At 36.0% G+C, this 26,208-nt stretch overlaps 1 protein-coding gene across 2 annotated transcripts; it reads left to right on the top strand.

Annotated features, from left to right (window-relative positions):
- The first annotated feature begins 176 nt into the window (after positions 1-176).
- LOC135847376 (uncharacterized) lies at positions 177-26,183 on the top strand. Of its 2 annotated transcripts, none has more exons than XM_065366874.1 (3): positions 177-425; positions 16,603-16,742; positions 20,989-26,183. In XM_065366874.1, the coding sequence occupies exons 1-3, from the start codon at positions 387-389 to the stop codon at positions 22,166-22,168; spliced, it is 1,359 nt and encodes a 452-aa protein (XP_065222946.1). In that variant the 5' UTR covers positions 177-386; the 3' UTR covers positions 22,169-26,183. The 2 variants fall into 2 exon arrangements, with proteins under 2 accessions (XP_065222946.1, XP_065222953.1); XM_065366881.1 differs by lacking the exon at positions 177-425 and adding an exon at positions 5,687-6,473.
- The last annotated feature ends 25 nt before the right edge of the window (positions 26,184-26,208 follow it).

Here is a 26,208-nt window from a genome sequence, read left to right as displayed (position 1 = left end):
TTTTTTATTACAAAAAATCCGAGTTAGGTAACTTTTTTTAGGTACCTACTTAGAAAGTTTTTAAAATTTTAACCAACAAATATCGAGTTTAAATCAAATCACCAAAGGTGAAATAACATCGAGTTATTTAATGGTTGCGAGTATCTACTCGTATTCGTTGTGATAACCATTCAGTTCGTTCGGTATCGATACAGTGTGTGTACGTGTAGTTACGTGAGGACTGAAATATGTATTATTCGGAATTTCGATGCAAAGCCACTATTTTTCCGTTTAGAAAATAAATTAATCATGTCGCATATTTTCTATCATAATAACTAGTTTTTTTATATTAAATTATTTAACTTTACTATTCAGTGGTATAAATTATATCGTTTTTTTTTTTTGGCATGGTCTACGTTCACGAATCCATACTTCCAAGATCAGCGGTAAGTTGTCTACTACCTACTATTTTTATTATTGATGCATTTTTTGGGGAAAACGCACACAAAATCAACATGTTTCAATTTTTGGTTTTTGTATTTTTACGTACAGATAGACTTTATTTTCGATAGTTGATTAAAATGTAATTTATAATTTTGCTGATTTTCAGAAGATAATGAGGATTTAGAAGTAATTTTGAAATGAACAGTTGAAAAATGTTGATGTGATATGCGTGAAGAGGGCTGCATAAGCGAGGCATGGGAAAAAGAGAAATGAATAAGTACCTAATACTTAGTTCTGAGCACGTCCACGTTTCTCGATTACGAATTTTTCGTAAAAACGTTAAAAACGCGATTTTGAATTTTTTTGGATATGGTTTTTGGAAATTTGGGTCCCAAGAGTGGCGCCAAACTTTTTCCTATGCCCCGCTTATGCAGCCCTCTTCACGCATATCACATCACCATTTTTCAACTGTTCATTTCAAAATTACTTCTAAATCCTCATTATCTTCTGAAAATCAGCAAAATTATAAATGGGAAATATTTTTTTATGGCGAAGCACCTTCAATACAGGACTAAAATAATGAAGAATAAAAAAACAGAATTCGGAGCTAAACATCATGGATCTGAATTAATGCATACGAGAAGTTTGAAATTAAATTACAATTATAATACAAAACTGAGTAAAGGAATTGTGAGGATTCAAATTCCTAAAACGGGAAATGTCTATAAAAGGCCACTATTATTTGTATCTTGAACGTAATTTACAACGTAGGTACTTCCATTTTTTTGCGATCAATCAGTAAGGTACGTAATTAAAAATTCTCTTTATGAAAACTGAAAAAAAAATAACATCTTCATTCATTCATTCAAAATTTTAAACTTAACCGAGCATGTAAAATCTAACACGGGTAGTCTGTAATGAAAACGTTTGAAATTGGAAATTTTTACTCTTCATTGATTACAAATTTTTCGTAAAAACGTTAAAAACGCGATTTTGAATTTTTTTGGAAATGGTTTTTGGGAATTTGGGGCCCAAGGGTGGCGCTAAATATAATTTTTGTTAGAACCAAAATGTAGAAAAATGTTCAAGAAACAACTTTTATCCCGTGATTTTTCTTGTTGGAACGATATTCAAGGTGGCAGGGGAGTTTTTAATGTGGGGGGGGGGGGGCTCAAGAAAGGGGGAGGGGTAGAGATTGGAATACGAGCTAGATTCACTTGTTTCACTGTGAAAAGTAATAATCAATCATAAAATCGCATTCGAATCCTAAATCAACTGTATTTTCAAATTTTATTAAAATAGCAAAAAAACGCCGATTCGCGACTTTTCAAACGAAACTGGGTGGGGTTAGCGGGGGTCAAATCAAAAAACCAATTACGTCATTCGATTCGTCATCTCAAATCGCAACTTTTGAGTGCTACCCGTTTTCGAAAAAATGGTTACTGCTACTTTTAAATTCGAAAAATAGCGTTTTTTTCCAAAATGACCCTACTTGGGGGGCCACAGTTCCACCGCAGGGGCACGTGGGGGGCTGAAAATTTTTTGGTGGTAATTTCAACTCAAAATCTCCAACATACTTCAATTTCAGCGAAATCGAAGACTATAAATTTTTTCCGCTCCACCCTAGTACCTACCTAGTACCTACCTACCTACCTACCTACTTTTTCTCATGGGTGAAAAAATTCGATGGTGATGATTCCAGATTTTTTGGCCACGGTATGTACTTATCGATTAAGTATCGAGCATAGACCCTTTGGCCAAAATTTTCCCCCGTTTTCTGAGTTAAACAGCTTTAAATACCTACCTGTGTACACGAAACTTCAAACGCTCGTCAAAAAATCGAAAAATCAACGTCACCAGCTGAAAATAACACTAGGCAACTTTTTTTGTCCTTTTTTTGTGTTCGGGTTGAAAATGGGCTTAATCGATAGTTTAGATCCTAAAACGAAACCAGGGTGGGATTTTTCAATTTGAGTTGTTTTTGCGGCGAGGAGAGACGATCAAAGTTGCAAAAATGGCTGTTTTTGCCATATTTTACGAGTTTGTGGCGGCATCAGTATCCTGTTAAAAAAAAAAAACAAGGTCTTATTCAGATTCTACGCACTTTTTTAAGTAAACATCTGATATGAGGAAATATGCCTTCATCGCCTAAGCGATGATTAAATTAATCATCACCATAGAGATGATGAATAAAATAACTCCCTTAAACTGCAAGTTCGGTAATGTGTTAACTCCTACTACTGTGCTACTCCTACTATGTAGCTATAACGTAATCGCGCGCAGCAAACGCATAGAACGCATCCGATGCACCCAAAAATAGTATAAATAGAGCAACACGGACGCGAGCCAAACTAGTTGTATTTAAAATGGGCTGAACTTCCAAATAAGTTGAGCTTCCATACGATCTTGGACTCGGCGATCCGGATAGCTGGTTCTTGGTCAAAAGTGTACTTATGTAGATACGAGTAGATGAAGTCCTCTATAGGGGGTTCATCCCTTTTATTCAGTCTTCGCCCACTTTTAGTGGTTAATATGTTTCTCGTTTTCGTGATTTAAATTATCGTATACGTAATTAATCGCGTCCACACCGGATATCATCTGATTATGCTGGCCATCGGAGATAGTCCTAGAAGAATAGGTACCTCGTGTATTACATTGCTGTCGACCGGCCTAGTATTAGTGAGCCACCCTGAAAGAGACAGTAGAAGCGGACATTATGTGAGCCTTGGTGAGTAAATCTCACTACTATTTCCGAAATTGCATGCAATTTCTAGGGTATCTAATTACCCACCTTCAGTAATCCATTAACGCGCATCGTAAGGTATAAGCTTGTGCATGTACCTATTATAGAACAACCCTATAGTTATTCTATACTTCTTTATCTTTGTACCCGTTTTAATATGCATTTGATTTTATTATGTCTAATTAACAATAAACATATTATCACTTTAGTGTAATTAATATGAGTTTTATTGGTAATTAGAGATTTTACTGTGAAGAATGAGCTGCATGACTGAAACCTCTCCGATATTTTGAGCTAACCAGGCGAGGCAATTATTCACTACCTTAGGGAATATTTCTTGACTTAATCACGTAGGTAGGAATTCTAATAAAAATCATCTATATCAATCCTGTAAGATCTCACTCTATCACATCTTTCCCTGATTTTTGATTTTCGAAGTTTCGAGCGCATAAGACGAATTTTTCTAAATACGAAAAATTCAATTAGAAGTTCGGGTGAACACAGTTTCGCCCCACGATTACGTGGTGGAGTAACGCCAGCGTCGCGCTGTATACATAAATAAAAATCTTCCGCATACGCTTGAAACTTCAAAAATCAAAAATTGGGGAAAGATGATTACTTAAACAAGTGCATAGAATCCGAATATGACCTTGTTTTTTTTTAAAAACATAATACTGATGTCGCCACAAACTCGTGAAATAGGGCAAAAACAGCCATTTTTGCAACTTTGATCATTTCTCCTCACCCGAACACAAATATGCCGTTGCCTAATGTTAATGGGGGGGGGGGGGGTTAAGGTCCACTTTCCACCTGTCTAAGTTTCATTCAAATCGGAGATTATCATGTGGGAGGGGTTCCCTTGAAAGCATCATTATTGAAACGAGAGTAAGTAGGTAATTAATTGGCATGAATCTTATCAGACATCGTTGCACTTGTTGAAAAACTTCGCATTAAATTATATAATTTGACGTCATGTTGTAATTTTATCTAAAAATTGAGTAGGTAGCTCTATTTTTTTACTTACGTAATTAATTGAAGAATATTATCTGATTCTAATGTGGAATAAGAAACTAGGAAAAAACCAAAGCAAAACATCATTGCAAGTATAGACACTGGACCTGCGGAGTAAGACAACCAACTGGCAGCCATCTTGCCAAAAAAACCTGTGTAGAGCCAATTTCTCCCGCTGAGTGCTCTTGGCTGCGCTGCTGTCGATTTCTTGAACAAACTACATGCAAAATACAGCGCAGCCAAGAGCACTCAATGGGAGAAATTGGCTCTACACAAAACTCACTACCGTCCCTTTCCCCCGTTGCCTGCGGATTGAAGTACAGCGCAGCCAAGAGCACTCAGCGGGATAAATTATCCCTACACAAACTTTCTTTACCGTTTCCATTCCCCTCGGCCTGCAGTTGGTTGTCTTACTCCGCAGGTCCAGTGTCTATAATTGCAAGTTTCGCCTTTTGAATAGCAGGTCACAGTATCATGGATTTTCTGGGATGACAGTGGCGTAGCCAGGATTTTCTCAAGGAGGGGGCAAAACCAGATTTTTAGGCATGAAAAATCTAAATGAGGGGTAATTTTCTGGAAATGTATTGTAATGTGTGGTGATTTCATGAAAATGAACGCAAAATCACTGCTCGAGCGAAGCGAGAGCGAACATTTTTGGAAAAAATGGGTCCAAACAATGAAAAAACGTCCATTTTTGCATGTTTTCTTTCAAATTTTTGCTCGCAAGGGGGGCATGGCCCCCTTCGCCCCCCCCCTTGGCTACGCCACTGTGGGATGACGAGTATAAATTGAAACATGTGGCGAGTCATAAACAGGCCCTTTTTGTGTGAATACATAGTTATAAGTTCTATAGAAGGGTCCAAAAGATGAATTTTGTGCGTGAACCAATTTAAAGAAACAGTTTTCTGACTAATTTGATGAGCACAAAAATGACGTTAATTTTGCAATTCGACTTGTAGCCCGCAGAATAGCCGCGATTTCTCACTAAAGCAGTGATGCACGACCAAAATGGACACTGGATTCCGACTCGGTGACCTTGAATTATTATTTATCGAGAATCATCCTTTACTCGAATTTTTCAGATGTGAAAAAAATCGAAAAAATGCAAAAGGGTTACTTAGTTCATGCATTTTTTTGAGCATAGTGAAACTTCTGGTCGTGAATCGAGTCAAAATTTGGGCCAGGAGGGTTTTCGGGAGGGCGAATGTATTTTCGGTGTCAGATTCGTGCCATTGCGCTTCCTTCTCTCACAAATGACCCATTTTTAAGCTCAAAAATTTGCCAAAAAAGTTGTCGAATTTTTAATTTTTAATTACGTTTTCTGACTAATTTGAGGTCGCTGAGCTCGAAAACGACTTTTTACATGATTTTTTCGGTAGTGGAAAGAATCCCAAAAGTGCAAAGGGGTTCGTCTCGATCTGTACAGTGTCCTCCCCCTGCACAAATTGGCGAAAATTCTCAACCAACATTTCTTCTAGAGATACCCAACAATGTGTAAGTAATCAAAATTTCAAAAGTCTACTACTCCGTGGCTTATACGAGCAGGTGTAATTACAGTGGAGGATACTTGGGTACCTTATGAGAATACGAGAGGATCTGTGTTGACTTTCACGTGTATCGCGATCGCGTAATCCCCATCGTTGCTCGTCGTTTGTCGCTTTGTCATCTCGTTTGACGAAGTCATCCAACATATGGCCTTGATAGAGTGGTGGTAAACATTGAAATCTGTATAAATTAAGCAAGTTCTTTAGAGAGTGCCCCTCAAGTTCATTATGAATGTGAATTGCGAGTACACATCGCATGGTGCGTCGTCGTATGTATTTGTTTCTTTGCTTGTTTTTTTCTGTTTTTTTCATTTTTTTGTTTATTTATTTATTTATTTTTTTGGCCATATAAATACTTAAATGCGATAATACTCAGTGATCGGAGAATTGATGCTTGAGAAATTAAAAACAAAAAAAATAAAAAATAAAGTTGACGGAATGGGGAAGAAAAAATAAAATTTCAAAAATGGTGTCGGTGTGTGCATTCGTACTCGAATCTGATATTCGTGAAATGGGGTGCGTTCGCGAGTTTTCATTGTGATCGGTGTAGTTCGACCTTTGAGTGCCTCTAATCCTTACCAATACGCCACAGGATTTGTGCCCATAGGTTCCACTTCCTAATCGTACGGTTGTTGTGGCAATTCGCTAGTGCCATTGGATTTATTTCGCTGTCAGCGCTATTTTACGCCAGTGTTTCGTGATTCGCTTACTATTAAGCTCACTCATGTGAATGGAAAATGCGTCGTCTGACGGTAAGAAAACCATATGGCCATAGGCTATACCTATTATAGGCTATTACCTACCTAGTTCTTAAAATTTCAGTTGATGCTGGGTAACCTGATCTGCCTTCAGGGGTCGTTGTGAAAACATTCGATTCGATCTTAGCCCTTTTTTTTTGTCCTCCTCACATCTTGAAAGCGACAAACAGCGAAATGGGTTGTCCCCTTTTCGCCTGCTCATCATGAGGGGAGGTTCCCCTTGGTTCTCAAAGGGTCCAAAGGCCGGAAAAGAATTCTGAACCACTCCTGGGGTTGTCTATAGACACCATGTAGGTACCGAGTTTCCAAATTTCCCCTCAATTTTTCACGAAAATGGATTTTTGACTTGACTCAAAATTCAAAAAGAAAAGTCGAATTGTTCTAAGTACGTAATTTTTTTCAAAAGCCAGAAAATCAAAAATTCGGGAAAACTGTCGGATCCGGTCCAAACTCGCTACGTTGGTAGAAGAGGGTCTAAAAAAGCGACCAAATTTTTCTCGGTGTCCAAAATGAAAAATTTCCCCACCCTCTTCGGAATTTTGGAAAATCATTTTTCCTTTATCGTGTACTTTTCTTGTCAAGGTCACAAACCTTGATACCTTTACACTACTTGAATGCTAAAAAGCGTTTAAAATTTTGTATATTTATCTTATATGAAATATTGATAAAGGTTTACACCTTTTTTCGGTTTTGTTTCGCTGGATTTTTTTTCAGAATTTTAGAAAATCAAGAATTTGAAAAAATTGTTGCATCCGACCCAAATTTTAGCAACTCGATGGTGGCGGAGGTTTGAAAAGCAGCCTGATTTTTTTCAGCCACCTGTCGGAGTTTTTTGAGGCCTTGAAATCCAAATTATAGGTCCCCTGACCCCTCTCCAATCGAGGTCCACAGGGTCCGGAGGTCGAAAAAAAATCTGGACCACTCGTGAAATCATCCAGAGACACAGTGTATCGATTTTCAAAATTTTTCCTCAATTTTTTGATGAAATGGATTCTTGGCTGTCTAATAACTATACCTATTTAGGTACCTCTATTTTTACATGTTTTTCGAAAATTAAAATTTCTAAAAGCAGGAGGCAGTGACCAGCTGAGACGTATTAGGATTACAATTTGATAGAGTTAAATCATGCATAACTGTGATAGAGGGAAATTATCATCTTTTCCTATTTACGTATTTGAGACTAGAAATATTCCTTAGAGAAGGAATATTTGCCTTGCCGTGGATAGCTCAGTTCATAGGAGAGGTTCCAGTAAATGCCAGTTCACCCTTCATATAATCACTCATATTTACCAATAAATAATACACATTTGACTCGGAGAGATTACAATGTGATTTATTGATAAAAAGAATAATAAGAAAGTACAAATTAATAGGATATGGTTAGTTCTAAATATAAAATATCTACAAGAAACATTTTATAATGGACATACACTCTGGTGTATGCCACACGACTCGCGTTAGTTATCAAATACATATTCGACTATTTTACCATAATGATAGGTGTTAGTATAGGTTAAGTACTAAATACCTTTATGAGTACCAAGATCAAATAACACTGTACCGTGACACGGGGTAATTTCGGCCACTTTTCGGGGTTTTTTCTCCACAGACCCTGCAATTTTGGGGAAGGGGGGCTGAAAATTCAAACTTAAGATACTTCTAACACCTATTAATGAATGACGTTGTTACATTTTACTCACCTCAATTACTCTGCTCCTGACATTGATTTGAATAGTGGCCGGAATTACCCCTCAAAACGGGGGAATTCCGGCCACCTTACTGTTTTTTCGAATAATTGAAAAAATGATACCACCATCTTACTGGAAATTTAATTTCCAACAAAAAGGTATCATCACTTTTTGCCTATCTTCAATCCCATGGACGCTATGTTCGCTATTCAAAGAATTCTTGACTTCATTTTTTTTTTAGGAAAATTTTTTCATTTTTTCTTGAAATTGATATTTCTCCTCCAGTTTTGAAGATACCAAAAATATGCCAAGAACCTTTTTTGTAGGAAATTAAATTTCCTACAAAATGGTTTTTACACATTTTCGATATCTTCAAAATTGAAAGAGCTGAGAAGAAAAAAAGGAAAAAAAGGTACAAAATCTTACTATGACTTTTTTATAAAGAATAGCCGTAAAAATCGCAAAAGTCAATTAATCGGGATGTTTTTTTCGCTAAAAGTTACTAGAATATTGGGCGTTCAACTGTACCTCCTTCATTTATTCCAAAACTTTTTTCAAAATATATTCCCAAACAAAGTTATTTCCATTATCTAAATTATCAAAATATGAACATCAAAACATCATGATCCATAGAACGTATAAATAAAATAGATTTGGTCATCATAGCACATAGATATACTATTTAAGATCTCCTCTTTCGATTGCGACCTGTGGCAAGTTCGTAACACCAACAGTAGGAGCTCTAGTGCAAGAATTAGTTGGAAAAACAGGAATGGCCGGAATTACCCCGGGTGTCCGAAATTACCCCAGATGATGGTACGCTTTTTATACCTCTTTCGCGGGAGCTCACTCATACTAGGCTTGGCGGTATAAATGGATTACATGAAGTACCTTTTGTCGAGAAGCAATCCAGATGGCTAGCAGGATCTGGTGTTGCCCAATAAGTACCACGATAATTAAACATACGAAAAACTATCGCGTTAAATTGCACATATTAACCACTTCATAAGGTGGGTACCTAAAACGTAAAGCCCAAGGAGGGGAGACGAGCTCCATCATCCTTAAGCTGACTGAGAACCAGCATTTGCGATCTGCCGAAACTAAGTAAAGTTGCTGGTCAGAGATCCGATCCACGGAGCCTCCAGCTACGTGTCGCGGATGGATACATGCCTATGATCTTTTCTATGAGACATGCACATTGTTTCTAAAACATAGTTCTCACGTTGACCTACTTGCAGTATAGGCAGGAGATATTCTTACAGATATTTCTAATAACCATCGCTTACGCGATGAAGGCATATTTCCTCATATCAAATTGAGATGAGGAAGGTAGGTTCTATATACGAGTGAAATACGCGGAAGAGAGTGTACCATGCCATCGCACCGCTCCCCACATTTTTATAATGGAGGCGCAATTAACAATTGGCATTATAACGTTTACTTTCGCAAACGGCGGCACGGCACAATATAATATGCAATGGAGAATAGTGAGGTGAGATGATGATGATGATCATAAGATGAGAAATACACAAAGACAGTAGGTAAATATTGCTGTATCTACAAATCAAATTTTTCTTCTCTGCAAAATTACATTTTTTTGTTTCAATATTTGATGGAAAAAAAAATTCTGAAAAATAAGAGGCATCGTGAATGAATGAAACAAATCAGAAAGTATGAAATTTGAAAGTTTAAATAGGTAGGTAGTTTGGAAAAAATCTGATCTTCAATTGAGAAAATTGAACCGAATGAGCACAAGAGCAAAAGTTGAATTTTGTTAATGGTCCAGAAAACAATACAAAGAATTTTGGGAACTGGGAATTGAATTGAAAAAATCTGAGTTATTAAAAAAGTTGATCTGCAGTGGAAATATCAATCTACAGTGTGGAAAAGCGGAAAAGCCCGCCTCAAATCGATAAAATGACTTAACGAATTGAAATAAATTATGGAAAAATTAAAAACAACACAAATTAATGAAAAATTAAAAAATGTTGAAATTTAAATTTCGAAGTACCTAGTCTTAAAAAGATCGGATCTAGAGCCACTTTTGAAATTTTTTTCGGTGAATATGAAGAAAGTTGTGGGAGGAGTCTCAAGTTGCAGTGCCTTTACACTCGAATGGAGTTGTCAAGAGTCCTTATAGACTCAGGCATAAAATAACTTTGAAAAGGGCCAGCTTTTGCATATCTATAGGACCCACATTCCTTTATTTTGATTTGCGAAATCGCAGGCTTTTTATATTGTCGCAGACTGAGGTCGATATATATGGTACTGGCGCAGCACCTCCATGTGACTCGGTGCGTGTAACTGAATACTGATGCAATATTGCGGTCATGGTCATGGTCATGGTCGCGTTCTTTTTCGAACTACTGTCGGTATATGTAACGTACGGACGTCGAGATAAGTACCTACGTAACCGTCACGCTGGTCATCAATCTTGAGGGCGATCCGGTAAATTCAGTCAGTCGAGACCTCGAGACGAAGTGTCTGGCTCTGGTGCACTGTGTGTCATCGCGAGTACTGCTACAGGGGCTAACCAGAAAAAAAAGCTAAATTCGTAGTTTTTTCGTACGTATGTACTAGGTAGTAGGTACAGCACTCCCAAAATGAAATTTCCTACCGCGTCAATATCGTCAAATATACCCATAGGCCATAGTTAACCCCCTCACCCCTTGAAACTCGCCAATCAGTTTCAAAAAAGTTGGTCTTCGGTGGCCCGGACCATTTGATAAGGAAAACGCACATTCGCTGGTACGCACGAGTATCACGTGTACCTCTACCTTCCGAATACTCCACACCCGCACCCACCACCTACAGTACACCTACACCATTTAGCCAATTGATTTGAATATTCGCTGATACATACATACGCGTAAGCGAGGCTTGGCGAATAATCGACGCGTTTATATAAATTTACATTTTAAAAAGTGAAATAGTCTGCTAATTATACTTATATTTTGGTAAATGATCGAATCCGTCGTCGTCATCGTGTCATTAATTAAAAGTATAATTGACCTATATTTTGTCAATTTCACCCAATTTCAATGCGTTTTTCATTCATTTAGTACTGTAGGTACGTGTTAAATTGTTCAACCGAGAAAGAAAGGGAAAAAACAAATAAAAAGAGAAAGAGGGAAAAGTGAACATGTATCATCGTCTCAAATTCAACGGTAGTCGATACCGCGAACCGCGCGTGCTACACATCATCGGCTTATCTTTACTAATAACATCGCGATTATTTTGATTGACAGGTCAGCCGGAATCACAAGTTTTGCTTCCAACATGAGACTCGCACGAAATTTGAACCGGACAAAGCAAGTTCGAAAGAACATGCAAATACGAGTATTCATCACCAGTCAAAATTTCAAAAAATTAAGTGCATTTTTCGATTTTTGGTGAATTTTTAAAAATCAAACTCATTGGCCAAAAATGATAAAAAAAATCAAAATTTTAACAAATTGACCTCGAAAGGTGAAATTTGAGATATACACTATTTTCGACTTGCCAAATCGACTTAAAACAGTTCCAAACCGTTTTCAGTACTTCTGGAGTCTCCAGCAGATTTTTAAAACCTAAACTTTCCACCATAAAATTTCATCAATTAGGTAATTAAGTTGGAAATCCGAAATTCACCCAGCACTCCAAATTCATCAACATGCTCTCAAGTCGACTGCTGGCAGGTTTTAGTCATTTTGGTGCCTTCAGCAATTTTTTGGATATTATTTCTGAAGCCTCCAGCAGATTTTTGAAACTTGAGATTTTTATAGAATTCCATCAAATGGAGTTGGAAAGCGGAACCGGCTGCAGTGAATTTCAAGTCGTTTTAGAGTCTCAAGCGACTTTTTGGAGATTTCTAGAGTCTCCAGCAGATTTTTAAATTAAAAATTTTTCAAATTTCACCAAATGGAATGGGACAATTGGAATTTATTCTGAAAAATAATAATTTCAATACGCTATGAAGTGAACTGCAGATAGACATTTCAAGTCGTTTTGGAGCCTCCAGTGACTTTTTTAAATTCCAGGAGACTTTAGTAGATTTCTGAAACTTGAAATTCTGACAAAATTTCATCAGATGCTATTGTAAATTCGAAATAAGTCAACTGCTGGTAAATTTGAGTCATTTTGATGCCTTCAGCGATTTTTTGTAAATTTTTGGAGCCTCCAGCAGATTTTTGAATCTTGAAATTCCCACAAAATTCCATCCAATGCGGTTGGAAAGCTGAAATTCACTCTGTATTCCAACATAAACACGTTATTAAGTCGACTGCTGGCGAATTCGAGACATTTTGGTGCCTCCAGCGATTTTTTGTAAATTTTTTGAGCCTCCAGTAGATTTTTGAAACTTGAAATTCTCACAAAATTTCTCAAATGGAGTTGGAAATCCGAAATTCACGCTGCACTCCAAATTCAACATGCTCTCAAGTCGACTGCTGGCAGGCTTCAGTCATTATGGTGCCTCCAGCAATTTTTTGGAAATTTCTGGAGCTTCCAGCAGATTATTTACCTTACCTGGAGAGTTGAAATTTGAGATATCCCTTATTTTCAAATATTCAAATCGATTGGAAATGCTTTCAAACCGTTTGGAGCAGTTGTGGAGCCTCCAGCAGATTTTTGAAACTGGAAATTCCCACACAATGTCATCAGATGCAATTTTATTGGAAAGCCAAGATTAATTCCGCAAACTAATTTCAATACGCTATGAAGTCGTGTGCAGACGGATTTTAAGTAGTTTTGGAGCCTCCAGCAACTTTTTGGAAACTACTGGAGTCTCCGGCGGATTTTTCAAATAGCTGCTGTTGGCTCCAAAACGGATTGAAACTTCCTGAAATCCCATTTGAAATAATTTAAAAAATGGTTCAAACAGTTTTGAGCAGTTTTGGAGCCTCCAGCAGATTTTTTCAACTTGAAATTTTTACAAAATTTCATCAAATGAAGTTGGAAATCCGAAATTGGCGCGGCACTTCAACTTGAACCCGCTTTTAAGTCGACTAGTAGCGATTTCAAGTAATTTTGAAGCTTCTAGCAACTTTTTGAAAATTCTTGAAGCCTTCAGTAGATTTTTGAAGGTTGAAATTTCCACAAAATTTCATCAAATTGAGTTGGAAAGCCAAAATCCGTTCTGCAAACTAATTTTATACGCTATGTAGTCGACTGTCAATTTCAAGTCGTTTTGGGGCCCACAGCAACTTTTTGGAATCTACTGAAGCCTCCAGTGGATTTTTAAAGCTTGAAATTTCTACAAAATTTCATAAAATCGAGTTGAAAAGCCGAAATTTATTCTGCACCGTACGTGCTACAGTCAATTAGGAAAGATGTTGCATTTTTTGGAGAACAGAAGTTTCTAATGTTTCAGGCTGGAATACACCGATTTTGAAAAAAAAAAATAACGGATGCTTTATCGGTACCTACTGATGTTAGAATGCGCGCATAGGTATTCAATTATTCATTTGTCAGCGTCCATGGTAACCATTTTTGAGCAAATTTTTACACTTGCTTATATTTGTGATTTTCAACATGAAAAGTTGTCGAACAAATTGGAAAGCATGAAAAAAACAGCAAAAAGGCGAGGAAATTTCTCCAATTTTATTTGAATAGAAGGGAGAAGGGGTTCAATAATTAGGTACCTATACATTTTTTTCATTTCTTTGGAGTGCGTCCAATTCAAAATTGTCAGATGTTTAGGTCTTTTCCCCAAAATTCATCATAATTTGAGAGAAATTTTTAGAAATTAAAACTTCCAAAAAATGAGAAGAATAAGTGAGAAATTCAAAAATTATTGATAAGCAAAAGCAGGACAATTTCTCAGATTTTATTCGATGGAAAGGGGAGAGGTTCAATATTATTACTATAGATTTTTTCACTACCTACTTAAGAAAGCATTTCGATTTTTTTTCAATAGATCTTTCCCCCAAAATTTATTACCACTTGAGAGACAATATTAGTTCAAAAATTTCTGATTTAAAATAAATGAAAAAAGAATTCATTTTCCCAAAAATATGTACCTCAATATTTTTCAGAAAGGGGAGTCTCAACATTTTTATTCCACGACAAAAAAAATTGAAAAGAGTGAGTTCAAAGTGTCAAACAAACAGGTCAGCTTTATAACTCCATTATTGATGACATTTTGTAAAAATTTCAGGTTTCAAAAATCTACTGGAGACTCCAACAATTTTTAAAAGTCGCCGGAAGCTCCATAATGACATGAACGCATCAGCATTCAGTCGATTTAATAGTGTTTTTAAATTGGAGTGCAGCGTGAATTTCGGATTTCCAACTTCAATTGATGAAATTTTGGGCACTTTCAATAAGGTTCAAAAATCTGCTGGAGGCTCCAGAACTGCTCAACACGGTTTGAAACCGTTTCCAATCGTTTCGACAGGTCGTAAATAGGCTGTATCTCAAATTTCAGCCTTCGAAGTCAATTTGGTAGAATTTTGATTCCACCCCCCCCCCTCATTTTTGGTCTAAATTTGATTTTCAAAAATTCACCAAAAATCGAAAAAATACCCTTCAGCACTTTGAAATTTTGGCTGGTGATGAATTTATGCATGTTCATTCGATCTAGCTTGGTCCAGTTCAAAAAATGTCGTGCGAGTTCAATGTTGGAAAGAAAGATTTGCGATTTCGGCTGACTTTGCTGGTGTGTGTTTGCCTATCGTACAGGAGCCTATATGTAGGTACCATGCATAAATCATTTGTACGAATGTCCATGTAGGAGGTACGACGCACGAGGTACGACTGTACGAGATACCTTTCGACACTCGACATTCGTCATAATTGCCTTTAATCACTGTCTTTATTATGTTTTGATTCATCTTGATTTAACACTGCACATTACCAGCTATATGATTGTATTCTCGACGTAATGAAGACGAAATCGATAACGAAAGTACGTGTTCGCTGTTTGCATCTTATTAGGACCGGTTGCTGAGGCTGTGGCCGCGCGGTGGAGGTGACGATGACGACGAGTGAAAATGCAAGTAAAGCGTACCAGATGAGCAATCTATTCCATGAGGGATTCATATAGGTACCCAATTTTTTTTCTACCAGTCATGTGAAAAAAAGGAACAATTTTTTTTTTCAAAATTCCTCAAAATTCCTAAATTGAAAATTTAAAGTCAATCTTGGTGATAAAATTGTTGAAAAGCAGGAGAACTGCAAGACTATACTACAGGACTGGCAGGACATAAGAATCGTAATTTGAGAGTCCGATTTTGAAAAACTGAGTAATCGTCCCAACTCTGGAGGTACCTACCAAGTACCATAGAGGAACTAAAGCCTAAGAAAATCAACGTTTATACAGTTAATATTTAGGTATGTACTTAAAGGTACAGGGTACTCGTAAGTCGTAATTGCAGCCAGTTAATCGCCCATCACCACTCATTCACCTTACACCTCAGCCAGCCATATCCACGGCAGGAGGTATTGGTTTAGAGGGAGGTACGTACATGGAAATAAAATCGCACTGCATCTCTACGTACGTAATTAGGCGCCGCGCCGTATCCCATCACGAGTATTTCCAAGCTGATGGAAAAAAGAAAGAAAGAAAGAAAACTTTCTCCGCCGCTTTATATGTACATATTATTCGTCGAACGCATTATAAATAAGGCAACTTAGGTATAAATACGGGTAAACTTCCGAATAAACGAGCGATTGCTCTTGAAGCTGGCCTGCTTGCCCCGCATCGCTCCGCTTCATCTGTGCGAGGCGAGTACCTCTACCTATATTGATATTTATGGTACTCTTTGCTTCGACAATTGTTTATGTGTACAAATTTGGTCCGTGCCTAATTTGAATTACATATCTTCAAAATATTATACGAAAAATTTAGTTGAAATGGGAAAATAAAACATACCCCTTGCTCAAGCGCGTGGGTTGAAATTTTCCCACGACAACGCCGTGGGAAAAACATGAGTTTCGGAGTAACAATTTTTGAAAATTTTAAAATTCAAAATTTTACTGTGAGAGTTAAACTTGAAACTAGCAGCTAAAATTTTAATCCTGTGGTACTTGGGCCAAGTGCTACAACGGAGACTATTTTCCATCTGAATTCCTGGGGGACACTTCATGAGGTTCCCTAGTTCGGATTATTATCATTCCTACGGATCATTATAGTGAACAAGCATTTTGCATCAAAAGTGTATTTTCGAAAAAAATGTAAACAAAAGTGCAACAAGCCTTTCACCATGAGTTCAGTCAAACTCCTCGTCATAAATAATTTTCAACCACAGGCTTTTCTTTTACCAGGCTCGGGGCAAACTTTCCCCTTTATTGATTACCCCTCTCTCAATGGCCCTGTACTTATGTTACGGTGTATAAGCCTATAGGTAATTAACAATATAGACAGTAGTTAGTTTACTTATGTATAAGTAGGTACCTACCTATTTCATTATTTCGCATTAATTCATTTGTTTGTACATTTCTGTTATTCAACGCAGATATTCGCAGGAATTTTCAATTTATGCTTCATTGTAACGTTATGCGCGGAAAATCAAATGTTGAATGCACAACAGTCGGCTCAACAATCTACTCGTAATGCGGTTCAAAATGAACGCCGAACCAATGTCCCCCAAAACACGTAAGTAGCACTACTCTTATTCCTCATTTTATAGTATTTCTTATGATAACCTCTTAACGGGCAACAGAGGTGAAAAATTTCGGGTTAAAAATCAATTTAATATACCAACTATCGATTTCTTTGAGAATTTTCGACATCATAATTTTGATCAAACATGATCAAAATGACAAAAAATGATATTTTGGCTTAAAAATCAATCATAATTTAAAAATCGATCAATCGAACCCAAAAGTCGATTTATTTGTGATTTTCGATTTCAATATACTTACACATGATGATCAAAACGAAAAATAAATTTTGCCTTTAAAAAGTTTCGGTCCGAAAATCGATTCAATTTGCAATTTTCGATATCATATGATCGATCATGTACAAAATGAAAAATTAATTTCACCATCAAAAACATACTTTCGGATTGAGAATCGATTAATGGGACCTCAAAAATTGATTTCTTTGCATTTTTAGATTCCATGTGATCAATCATGCTCAAAATTTTAAAATTTGATCTAATATCAACTTCTTGGTCACAAATCGATCAATCGAAGCCCAAAAATCAATTGATTTACGATTTTTGATCCTATGTGATCAATTAATCTCAAAATTGAAAAATTGATATTAACCTCAAAAATCTATGTTCCTGTAAAAAAATCGTTCTTGATCGATAATTGATCAATCGAACTCCAAAAATCGATTTATTTGTGATTTTCGATTTCGATATGACCAATCATTGTGTTCTATAAGAAAGTTAGATTTTTGCCACAAAATCAAAATTTGGGACAAAAATTGAAAAAAAATCGATCTTTTGATTGATAATCGATCAATCGAACTCCAAAAATCGATTTATTTGCGATTTTCGATACCGATATGACCAATCATTATGTTCTATAAGAAAAATAAAATTTTGCTCCAAGAACGAAATTCGCGCTATAAATTGAAAAAAATCGATCTTGATTGATAATCGATCAATCGAACTCCAAAAATCGATTCATTTGCGATTTTCGATATCGATATGACCAATCGTTATGTTCTATAAGAGAAATAAATTTTTGCCACAAGAACAAAATTCGCGCCAATAATCGAAAAATATCGATCATGATTGATAATCGATCAATTGGACTCCAAAAATCGATTTATTTGCGATTTTCGATTTCGATAGGACCAATCATTATGTTCTATAAGAAAAATAAATTTTTGCCACTAAAACAGAATTTCGGGCCAAAAATCGATCTTGTTCAAAAAATCGATTAATTAATCGAACCACAAAAATCGATTTCGTTTGCAATTTTTGATTTCATATTAGTTATCAATCATGATCATTGATCAAAACAGAAAAATTGATATTAGCCTCAAAAATCAACGTCTCGATAAAAATCGACCGTGATCGATAATCGATCAATCAAACCCCAAAAATCGATTTGTTTGCGATATTCGATCTCGATATATCTATCGTTGCGTCCTGAAAGAAAAAGTGAATTTTTGCCTCAAAAACGAAATATTGGGCCAATAAAAACCAATCTTGATCAAAAAATCGAATAATCGAACCACAAAAATCGACTTTATGCATCTCCATGTGATGACATTTTGGGAAATTTCGAGTTTCAAAAATATACTGGAGGCTCCAGAACTGCTCCAAATGGTTTGAAACAGTTTCCAATCGATTTGGCATGTCGAAAATAGGGTATATCCCAAATTTCAGATTTCTTGGTAATTTTGGTAAAATTTTGATTTTTTCCCCTCATTTATTTTTTGTTCTAAATTTGATTTTCAAAAATTCATCAAAAATCGAAAAAGGCACTTTAGCACTTAAAATTTTGACAGGTAATGAATTTTTGCCTGAATTTTCGATCTACCTTTGTTCGGTTTAAAAAATTTCGTACAAGTGAAACGCAAAGTCTGCGATTTCGGCTGACCTGCCAATCAAAATGGCCGCCATTTTGTAAGTAGGGCCACTTTTTTTTTGAGGACAGGGCTAGAAATGTTCCACAGGACTCTCCCTTAAAGAAACTAGACAGCTAAGCTTCTGCAAAGTGTGCGTAGCTAGCTGCCTTTTCTACAGCTATAACCGTTATTAGTACATCTAGGTAGTGCATAAGTGAATCAACCATGTCACAGTGATGAGAATTTTTGAAACTCTCACTGCTTCAAAATAATAATTGTTTTTCAGTGTTTTCATATTTTCCAAATTACAATAGGTATTTCAGAATAATTTATAAGCTTGTATTGCTTCTAAATTAAGAAATTTCTAGTTGTTTTTCATAGTTTGCATTGTTTTAAAATTTACAAAATTTCAAATCGATTTCCCGAATTCCCCATCGCTACAATTTCATAAAGTTTTCAATAAATTTTCAGAATTTTGCATTGCTGCTGAGTTAGGAAATTTGCAATCAATTTTTAGAATTCACATTGCCTCTAAATAGTCAAATTTTGAATAATTTTTCAGAATTCTTATTGTCTTTAAATTAAAAAATTTCAAATTCAATTTTCAAGTTCATATTGTCCACAAATTGTAAAACGTTTACTCAATTTTTGGAATTCACATTGCCTCCAATTTTTCAGAATTCTCATCTTCTTCATAAATATTACAATACTTATTTCATATAATTTTCAAGTTCACATTATCTGCAACTTACAGAACTTTTAATCAATTTTTGGAATTCTCAGCGTCTCTAAATACAAATTTTCATATTATTTTTTTTAGAATTTCCATTGTCTTCAAATTTATAAATTTTCAAACCAATTTTCAGAACTTGCTTTTTATTCTAAATTAAGAATTAAATCTTATAAAATACCTATGTTAAGAATTTGCATTGCCTATTACACGAAAAAAATATGGGTAATTTTTACAAAAAAATTTAACTAAATACTCACAATTAAGTACCTACCAGATCCCATTCAATAATTTTTACTGTAATCGTATAGTAAAACTTATCATTTTAATAAATTTTGCTATAGGTACCAATAGTAAAAATCATTTTGTTTTAATAATTTTTACTAAATCATGATAATAAAAATTACATGTTTCAATTGTACAAAAATTAGTTTAATTTCTCATTTTGAAGTAATTTTTAAATTATAAGTAAAAATTTAAAAATTATTCATGTCAAGTAATTCTTACTTTATACTTATGGTTATAGGTAGACAAAAAATTAATGAAATGAATTTTTAGTTAGCAAATGATATCATAATTCATAACTCAGTTTCAGCATTATTTTTGCCCCATTACCATGTACTACATAGTAACTCCAAAGCATTTACCTATCCAATTTTCCTACGAAAAATCCGTCACCTACCTACTTACCTCACGGGGATTCGAACCTGGGTCCCTAAGTTTCCTATTCCTACCTACATGCCCTAACCACTCAGCCACAACTTTGCTACGAGGGTTAGGGCATTAAAATAATATATTTGTTTGGTAAACGCCCCACCAAACCACACCCACTTGGAATTTACAGCTAACAGACTGGGGGTGTAACAGGGTACAATGAAACACAGCTGGTGATGGAATAGACTGGGGGTATAGCAGGGTACAATGAGCGGCAGGTGTTCTACAAGTCCCCTTTTCCCTTTTTTAGGATTTAATGCATTAAAATAATGAACTAAAATTGCAATTACTCAGCAATTACCCATCCGAATTGAATGAAAATTAATCTATTCCCTCCGCCTTAATGATTCTCAAATGGTGTCCAATAGGTACAAAAAACGGTTGGATAGCTTAAGAGAACATTCAGTTCCAATAAAATTTCATTTCTCAAAGCGAAACCAATAGTGTGCTACGCACACTAAAAAGTTGTCTAGGAGGATCGACGGGGGGGAAGGGGAAGGGTGCAATATATCTTTATGCGGGCTCCTGAACATTGAAATTCTGAGTCGAGACATTTTTTGTGATTTTTGGGCAACCTTTTTAAATTAGAAATAATTTGATGCAGTGACCTGAAACATTCTCATTTTATTTCCTTATTCATGATTTTCTAAAACTACATAGGTACCTATCTCATTGTTTTTGAACAATAATTTTTCGGAAAATTTGAAAAAAAGACAAGTGGCCCAAGCAAAGCAAGAGCAAAACAAACCTTGTGATTTTTAATTTTTTTTCTGTATTTTTTTGTACCATCAAGTATGGCTTAAAATTTGAAAATATCAGGAGAAAAATTCCCAATTTTGGATAAATTGCACTGCACAATATCTTATCATTTTTATGTTTCACATAATTTTTTCAGTTCATAATTTTTTTTTTTTTTTTTTAATGCAGATTACCGCCACAAATACACAGAAGAATGGGAGACATCGCCGACTACGGTGGTGGCGACATCGACCCTAACGATCCCCCTGAACACCGCGATCAACACGAGCCGTTAAAAGGATACTGGAAAAAGAAGCTGACATGGAAGGCAGACTGGGTGAAAACATATAAGCTGGGCAAGAAACAAACATGGAAGCCGTCATGGAAACAGGTATGGAAGCCAATTTGGACACAGATCAAGAAGCAAGCATGGAAAGATGTCCAAATACCCGAATGGAAGAAAATATTCAAACCGGTATGGGTACCTATATCAGTTCTAGCATGGAAAGAAATCCCAGTACCACGCTGGAAGAAGTACTTCAAGCCAATCTGGGCTCCAGTCTCTGTGCTACAGTGGAAAGACGTCAAAGTGCCAAACTGGAAAAAAGTCTACAGGCCAATATGGCAGCCTGTCAAAAGGCTAGCCTGGAAAGAGTACCAAGTGCCGGCGTGGAAAAAGATCTGGATACCGGGCCTGGTCAAGGTCCCTGTTCCTGGACCTAAACAGCTGGGAACTGATCATAATGGCTGGGAATACATAGCACACGATATGTGGAAGAAAAAAGTCGTCTGGAGACCGCATTACAAGAAGGTATACGTCAACAAAAAGAAGCAGGTATGGGTACCTGACAAAAAGCTCGTCTGGAAAGAAGAATGGAAACAAGTTTGGAAAATCGCTAAGAGACAAGTATGGGTGAAGGATAAGAAACTAGTCTGGAAAGAAGCCTGGAAACGAGAATGGAAAAAGGTCAGGAAACAAATATGGGTTGATGATAAGAAATTGGAATGGAAAGGAGGCTGGAAACAGGCTTGGAGGACTGAGAGGAAAGAGTTCTGGATTCCGGAAAGGAAATTAGAATGGAAAGAAGATTGGAAACAGGTTTGGGCGGCAGATGTGAAGGAAATTTGGATACCAGGGTGGAAGAAAATATGGAAGCCGGTGTGGATATCCGAATGGTTCCCAATTCAAGAAGATCACCATCAGCGTTATGACCATGACCAAGACCAACATAGCAATGGTTGGGATCATCAAGATACTATGGGTACTGCTGCCAGAGTGAAACGTCAGCTGAATGTTACTGCTGGACGTATATGTATTTCTAAAAGGGGTCAAATTCAATCACAGATAACACTGCAACGATGTCGATGACAATGATGATGATGTAATGACTTTGTAAAAAAAATCACTCAAGACTGATATTCTAAGTTTCTCAACTATTTAAGTACCTACTGAAGTATAATTGGCAGACTACATAGGTACTCGATAGGTATACTGTATGTAATGTACGTATAATAATGCTACAAACTTTCATATTTTGCCATACAGCATCATAGGTAGGTACTATAGGTACCCTACGTAAACATGTTCCTTACTCGTTGAAAGAATTTACAACTATGTACTAATAAATTCTACTATAAAGTACCCCACAACAAATACTTACCCATTGCCTACACAAACAAGAGGATGATGACAATGAAGATGATGATGACGATGACGATAACGATGACGACATCTCAGTTCGGCATATGCCAATAGAAATAATTGCATCCCCCCCCCCCCCACAAGATCCTGTAGGACAACTTCTTTCTTAAAGAGGACATTCTAAGAAAAATTTTGAAGTAGGTAAACTTACCAAAAAAAAGTTGGTCTTTATACTAACAAAATTTCTGGTCATTCTGATAAGACAGATCAGTCAAAATCGTAGATTTTGCTTTCCAACATAAGACTCATTCGAAATTTTTTGAACTGGACAAAACTAGATTAAAAGAGCATGCAAAACTTCATCATCAACCAACATTTCAAGTGCTATTTTTTGATTTTTGGTAAATTTTTGAAAATCAAAGTTATACTAAAAATGAAACAAAAATCAAAATTTCACTGAATGGACCTAAGAAAGCTAAAATTTGGGATAACTCCTTTTTTTGATCCTGCCGAATTGATTGGAAACGATTTCAAACCGTTTGTGGAAATTTCAAATTTCAAAAATCTACTGGAGGCTTCAAGAATTTTCAAAAAATTGCTCGAAGCTTCAAAACGACTAGAATTCGCCAGCAGTCGTCTTAAAAGCGTGTTTAAGTTGGAGTGCAGTGCAAATTTCGGATTTCCAACTTCATTTGATGAAATCTTCAAGTTTCAAAAATTTTCTGGAGGCTCCAGAACTGCTTGAAACTGTTTGAACTATTTTGGACACGATTTAAAAGCGGATTTCAGGCAGTTTCAAACCGTTTTGGAGCCTTCAACGGTTATTTGAAAAATTCAGTTTTTCAAAAAACGCCACAAAATCTGTTCAAGTGAACTTCAGGTTTCCAACTCCATTTGAAAAATTTTGTGAGAATTTCAAGTTTGAAAAATCTGCTGGAGGCTTCAGTAATTTCCAAAAAGTTTTTGGAGGCTCGAAAACGACTTGAAATTCACCAGTAATCGATTTCACAGCGTACTGAATTCAGTATGCTGAGTGAATTTCGTTTTCTCAACTACATTCAAGTTTCAAAAATGTACTGGAGGCTCCAGTAATTTCCAAAAAGTCGCCGGAAGCTCCAAAACGACTTGAAATTTACCTGCAGTCGACTTCATAGCGTTTTGAAATTAGTTTTTTCAAGTTTTGAAGATATACTGGAGGCTCCAGTTATTTCTAAAAAGTCTCTGGAGGCTCAAAAACGACTTGAAATCCGCCTGCAGTCGACTTCATAGCGTATTGAAAATTTAAATTAGTTTGCGGGATTAATCTCGGCTATCCAACTCCATCTGATGAAATTTTGTGAGAATTTCCAGTTTCAAAAATATGCTGGAGGCTCCAGAACTGTTTGCAAAACGGGTTGAAAGCGTTCCCAATCGATTTGAAAGGTCGAAAATAGGAAATATTTCAAATTTACCAGATTTAAGCTCTCTAAGTAGCTTTAAAAATCTGCTGAAGGCTACAGAAATTTCCAAAAAATCGCTGGAAGCACCAAAATGCTTCAAATGTACCAGAATTTGACATACCTAATATCGTGTTTAAGTTGGAACTATGATTTTCAAATTGCATCTGAAGAAATTTTGTCAGAATGTCAAGTTTTAAATATTTGCTGGATGCTTCCGGAATTTAAAAATATGCTGGAGGCTCCAGAACTGTTTGCAAAACGGTTTGAAAGCATTTCCAATCAATTTGGAAGGTTGAAAATAGGGAATATCTCAAATTCCAGCACTCTAGATCACGTCAAAAATTTCCTGGAGGCTCCAGACATTTCCAAAAAATCACTGGAGGCACTAAAAGGACTTTAATTTACCAGCATTCGATTTAATAACGTGTTTAACTTGGAATTTCAGCTTTCTAATAGCATGTGATGAAATGTTGTCAGAATTTCAAGTTTCAAAAATCTGCTGGAGGCTACTGAATTTTTAAAAAGTCGCTGGAGGCTCCAAAACGACTTGAAATATTCATGTGCAGTTCACTTCATAGCGTATTGAAATTAGTTTTCAGGATGAATTCAAATTGTCCAACTCCATTTGGTGAAATATGAAAATTTTTTAATTTAAAAATCTACTGGAGGCTCCAGAAATTACCAGAAATTGGCTATAGGCTCCAAAACGACTTGAAATCCGCTTGCAATCGATTTCATAGCGTATGTGAAATTAGTTAGCGGAATTAATATCGGCTTTCCAATTGCATCTGATGAAATTTGGTGGGAATTTCCAGTTTCAAAAATCTGCTGGAGGCTCCATGAATTGCTCAAAACGATTTGAAAGCATTTCCAATCGATTTAGAAGGTCGAAAATAGGAAATATCTCAAATTTCAGCTCCCTAGGTTTCTTCAAAAACTTGCTGGAGGCTCCAGAAATTTCCAAAAAACCGCTGGAGGCACCAAAATGACTCAAATTCACCAGCATTCTACTTGATAACGCGTTCAAGCTGGAATTTTGGTTTTTCAATCGCATCTGATGAAATTTTGTCAGAATTTCAAGTTTCAAAAATCTGCTGGAGGCTTCTGGAATTTTAAAAAGTCACTGGAGGCTCCAGAACGACTCGAAATATCCATCTGCAATTCAGAATGAATTCCGATTGTAAAACTTTATTTGGTGAAATTTAAAAAGTTCTCAATTTAAAAATCTGCTGGAGGCTCCAGAAATCTCCAAAAAGTCGTGTGAGGCTCCAAAACGACTTGAAATTCTCTGCTGTCGATTCCCCATTCCAACTCCATTTGATGACATTTTACAAAAATTTCAAGTTTCAAAAATCTGCTGGAGGCTCCAGAAATCTCCAAAAAGTTGTTGGAGGCTCCAAAACGACTTGAAATTCGCTCCAGTCGACATCACAGTGTATTGAAGTTGGTTTATAGCATAAATTTCCACTTTCCAACTCCATTTTGATGAAATTTTACAAAAATCTCAATTTTCAAAAATCTGCTGGAGGCTCCAGAAATTTTCAAAAAGTCGCTGAAGGCAACAAAATGACTTAAACCTACCAGCAGTTGGCTTTAAAACGTTTTGATGAGTTTGGAGTGCAAGGTAAATTTCGAATTTCCAACTTAATAATGATGAAATTTTATGCTGGAAAATATGTCATGTTTCAAAAATCTGCTGGAGGCTCCAGAACTACTCAAAACGGTTTGAAACTGTTTTCAATCGATTTGGCAGGTCGAAAATAGTGTACATCTCAAATTTCAACTTTCGAGGTCAATTTGGTAAAATTTTGATTTTTTTCTCATTTTTGGCCTAAATTTGATTTTCAAAAATTCATCAAAAATCGAAAATTACAATTGAGCACTTGAAATTTTGGCAGGTGACGAATTTGTGCATGCTCTTTCTATCTACTTTTTCCAATTTAAAAAATTTAGTGCGAGTCCAATTTTTGTTACTAAGTCCAACTTTTTTTTGGCAAGTTTGCTCTTGTCTTAAGTGTTCTTTAGGATGCACCCTTAAAAAAAGTTGTTGCAGAGGATGGGGAGGGGCTAAGTACATACCTACATGTAGGTATACCTTACTAGTAATAATCACGTAGGTTGATTCGATACGAAGAATTTTATATCCTTTTGATTTTGTTACCAAATAAACAAAATAGGTACAATATTGTATTATTGTGCAATAACTTTCAAAACTTTCAACGTTTTATATTATTTGTTTGTATTATTTAGTCGAATAAAAATTTAAACCAAACGAGTACCTATATTTTCAATTATTTATTCGCTGTAAACTGCATCAATACTGGTGAA

The sequence above is a fragment of the Planococcus citri genome, chromosome 1 (assembly GCF_950023065.1).
Source record: "Planococcus citri chromosome 1, ihPlaCitr1.1, whole genome shotgun sequence".
NCBI classification, from domain to species: domain Eukaryota; kingdom Metazoa; phylum Arthropoda; class Insecta; order Hemiptera; family Pseudococcidae; genus Planococcus; species Planococcus citri.
This window is presented reverse-complemented; position numbering and strand designations above follow the sequence as displayed.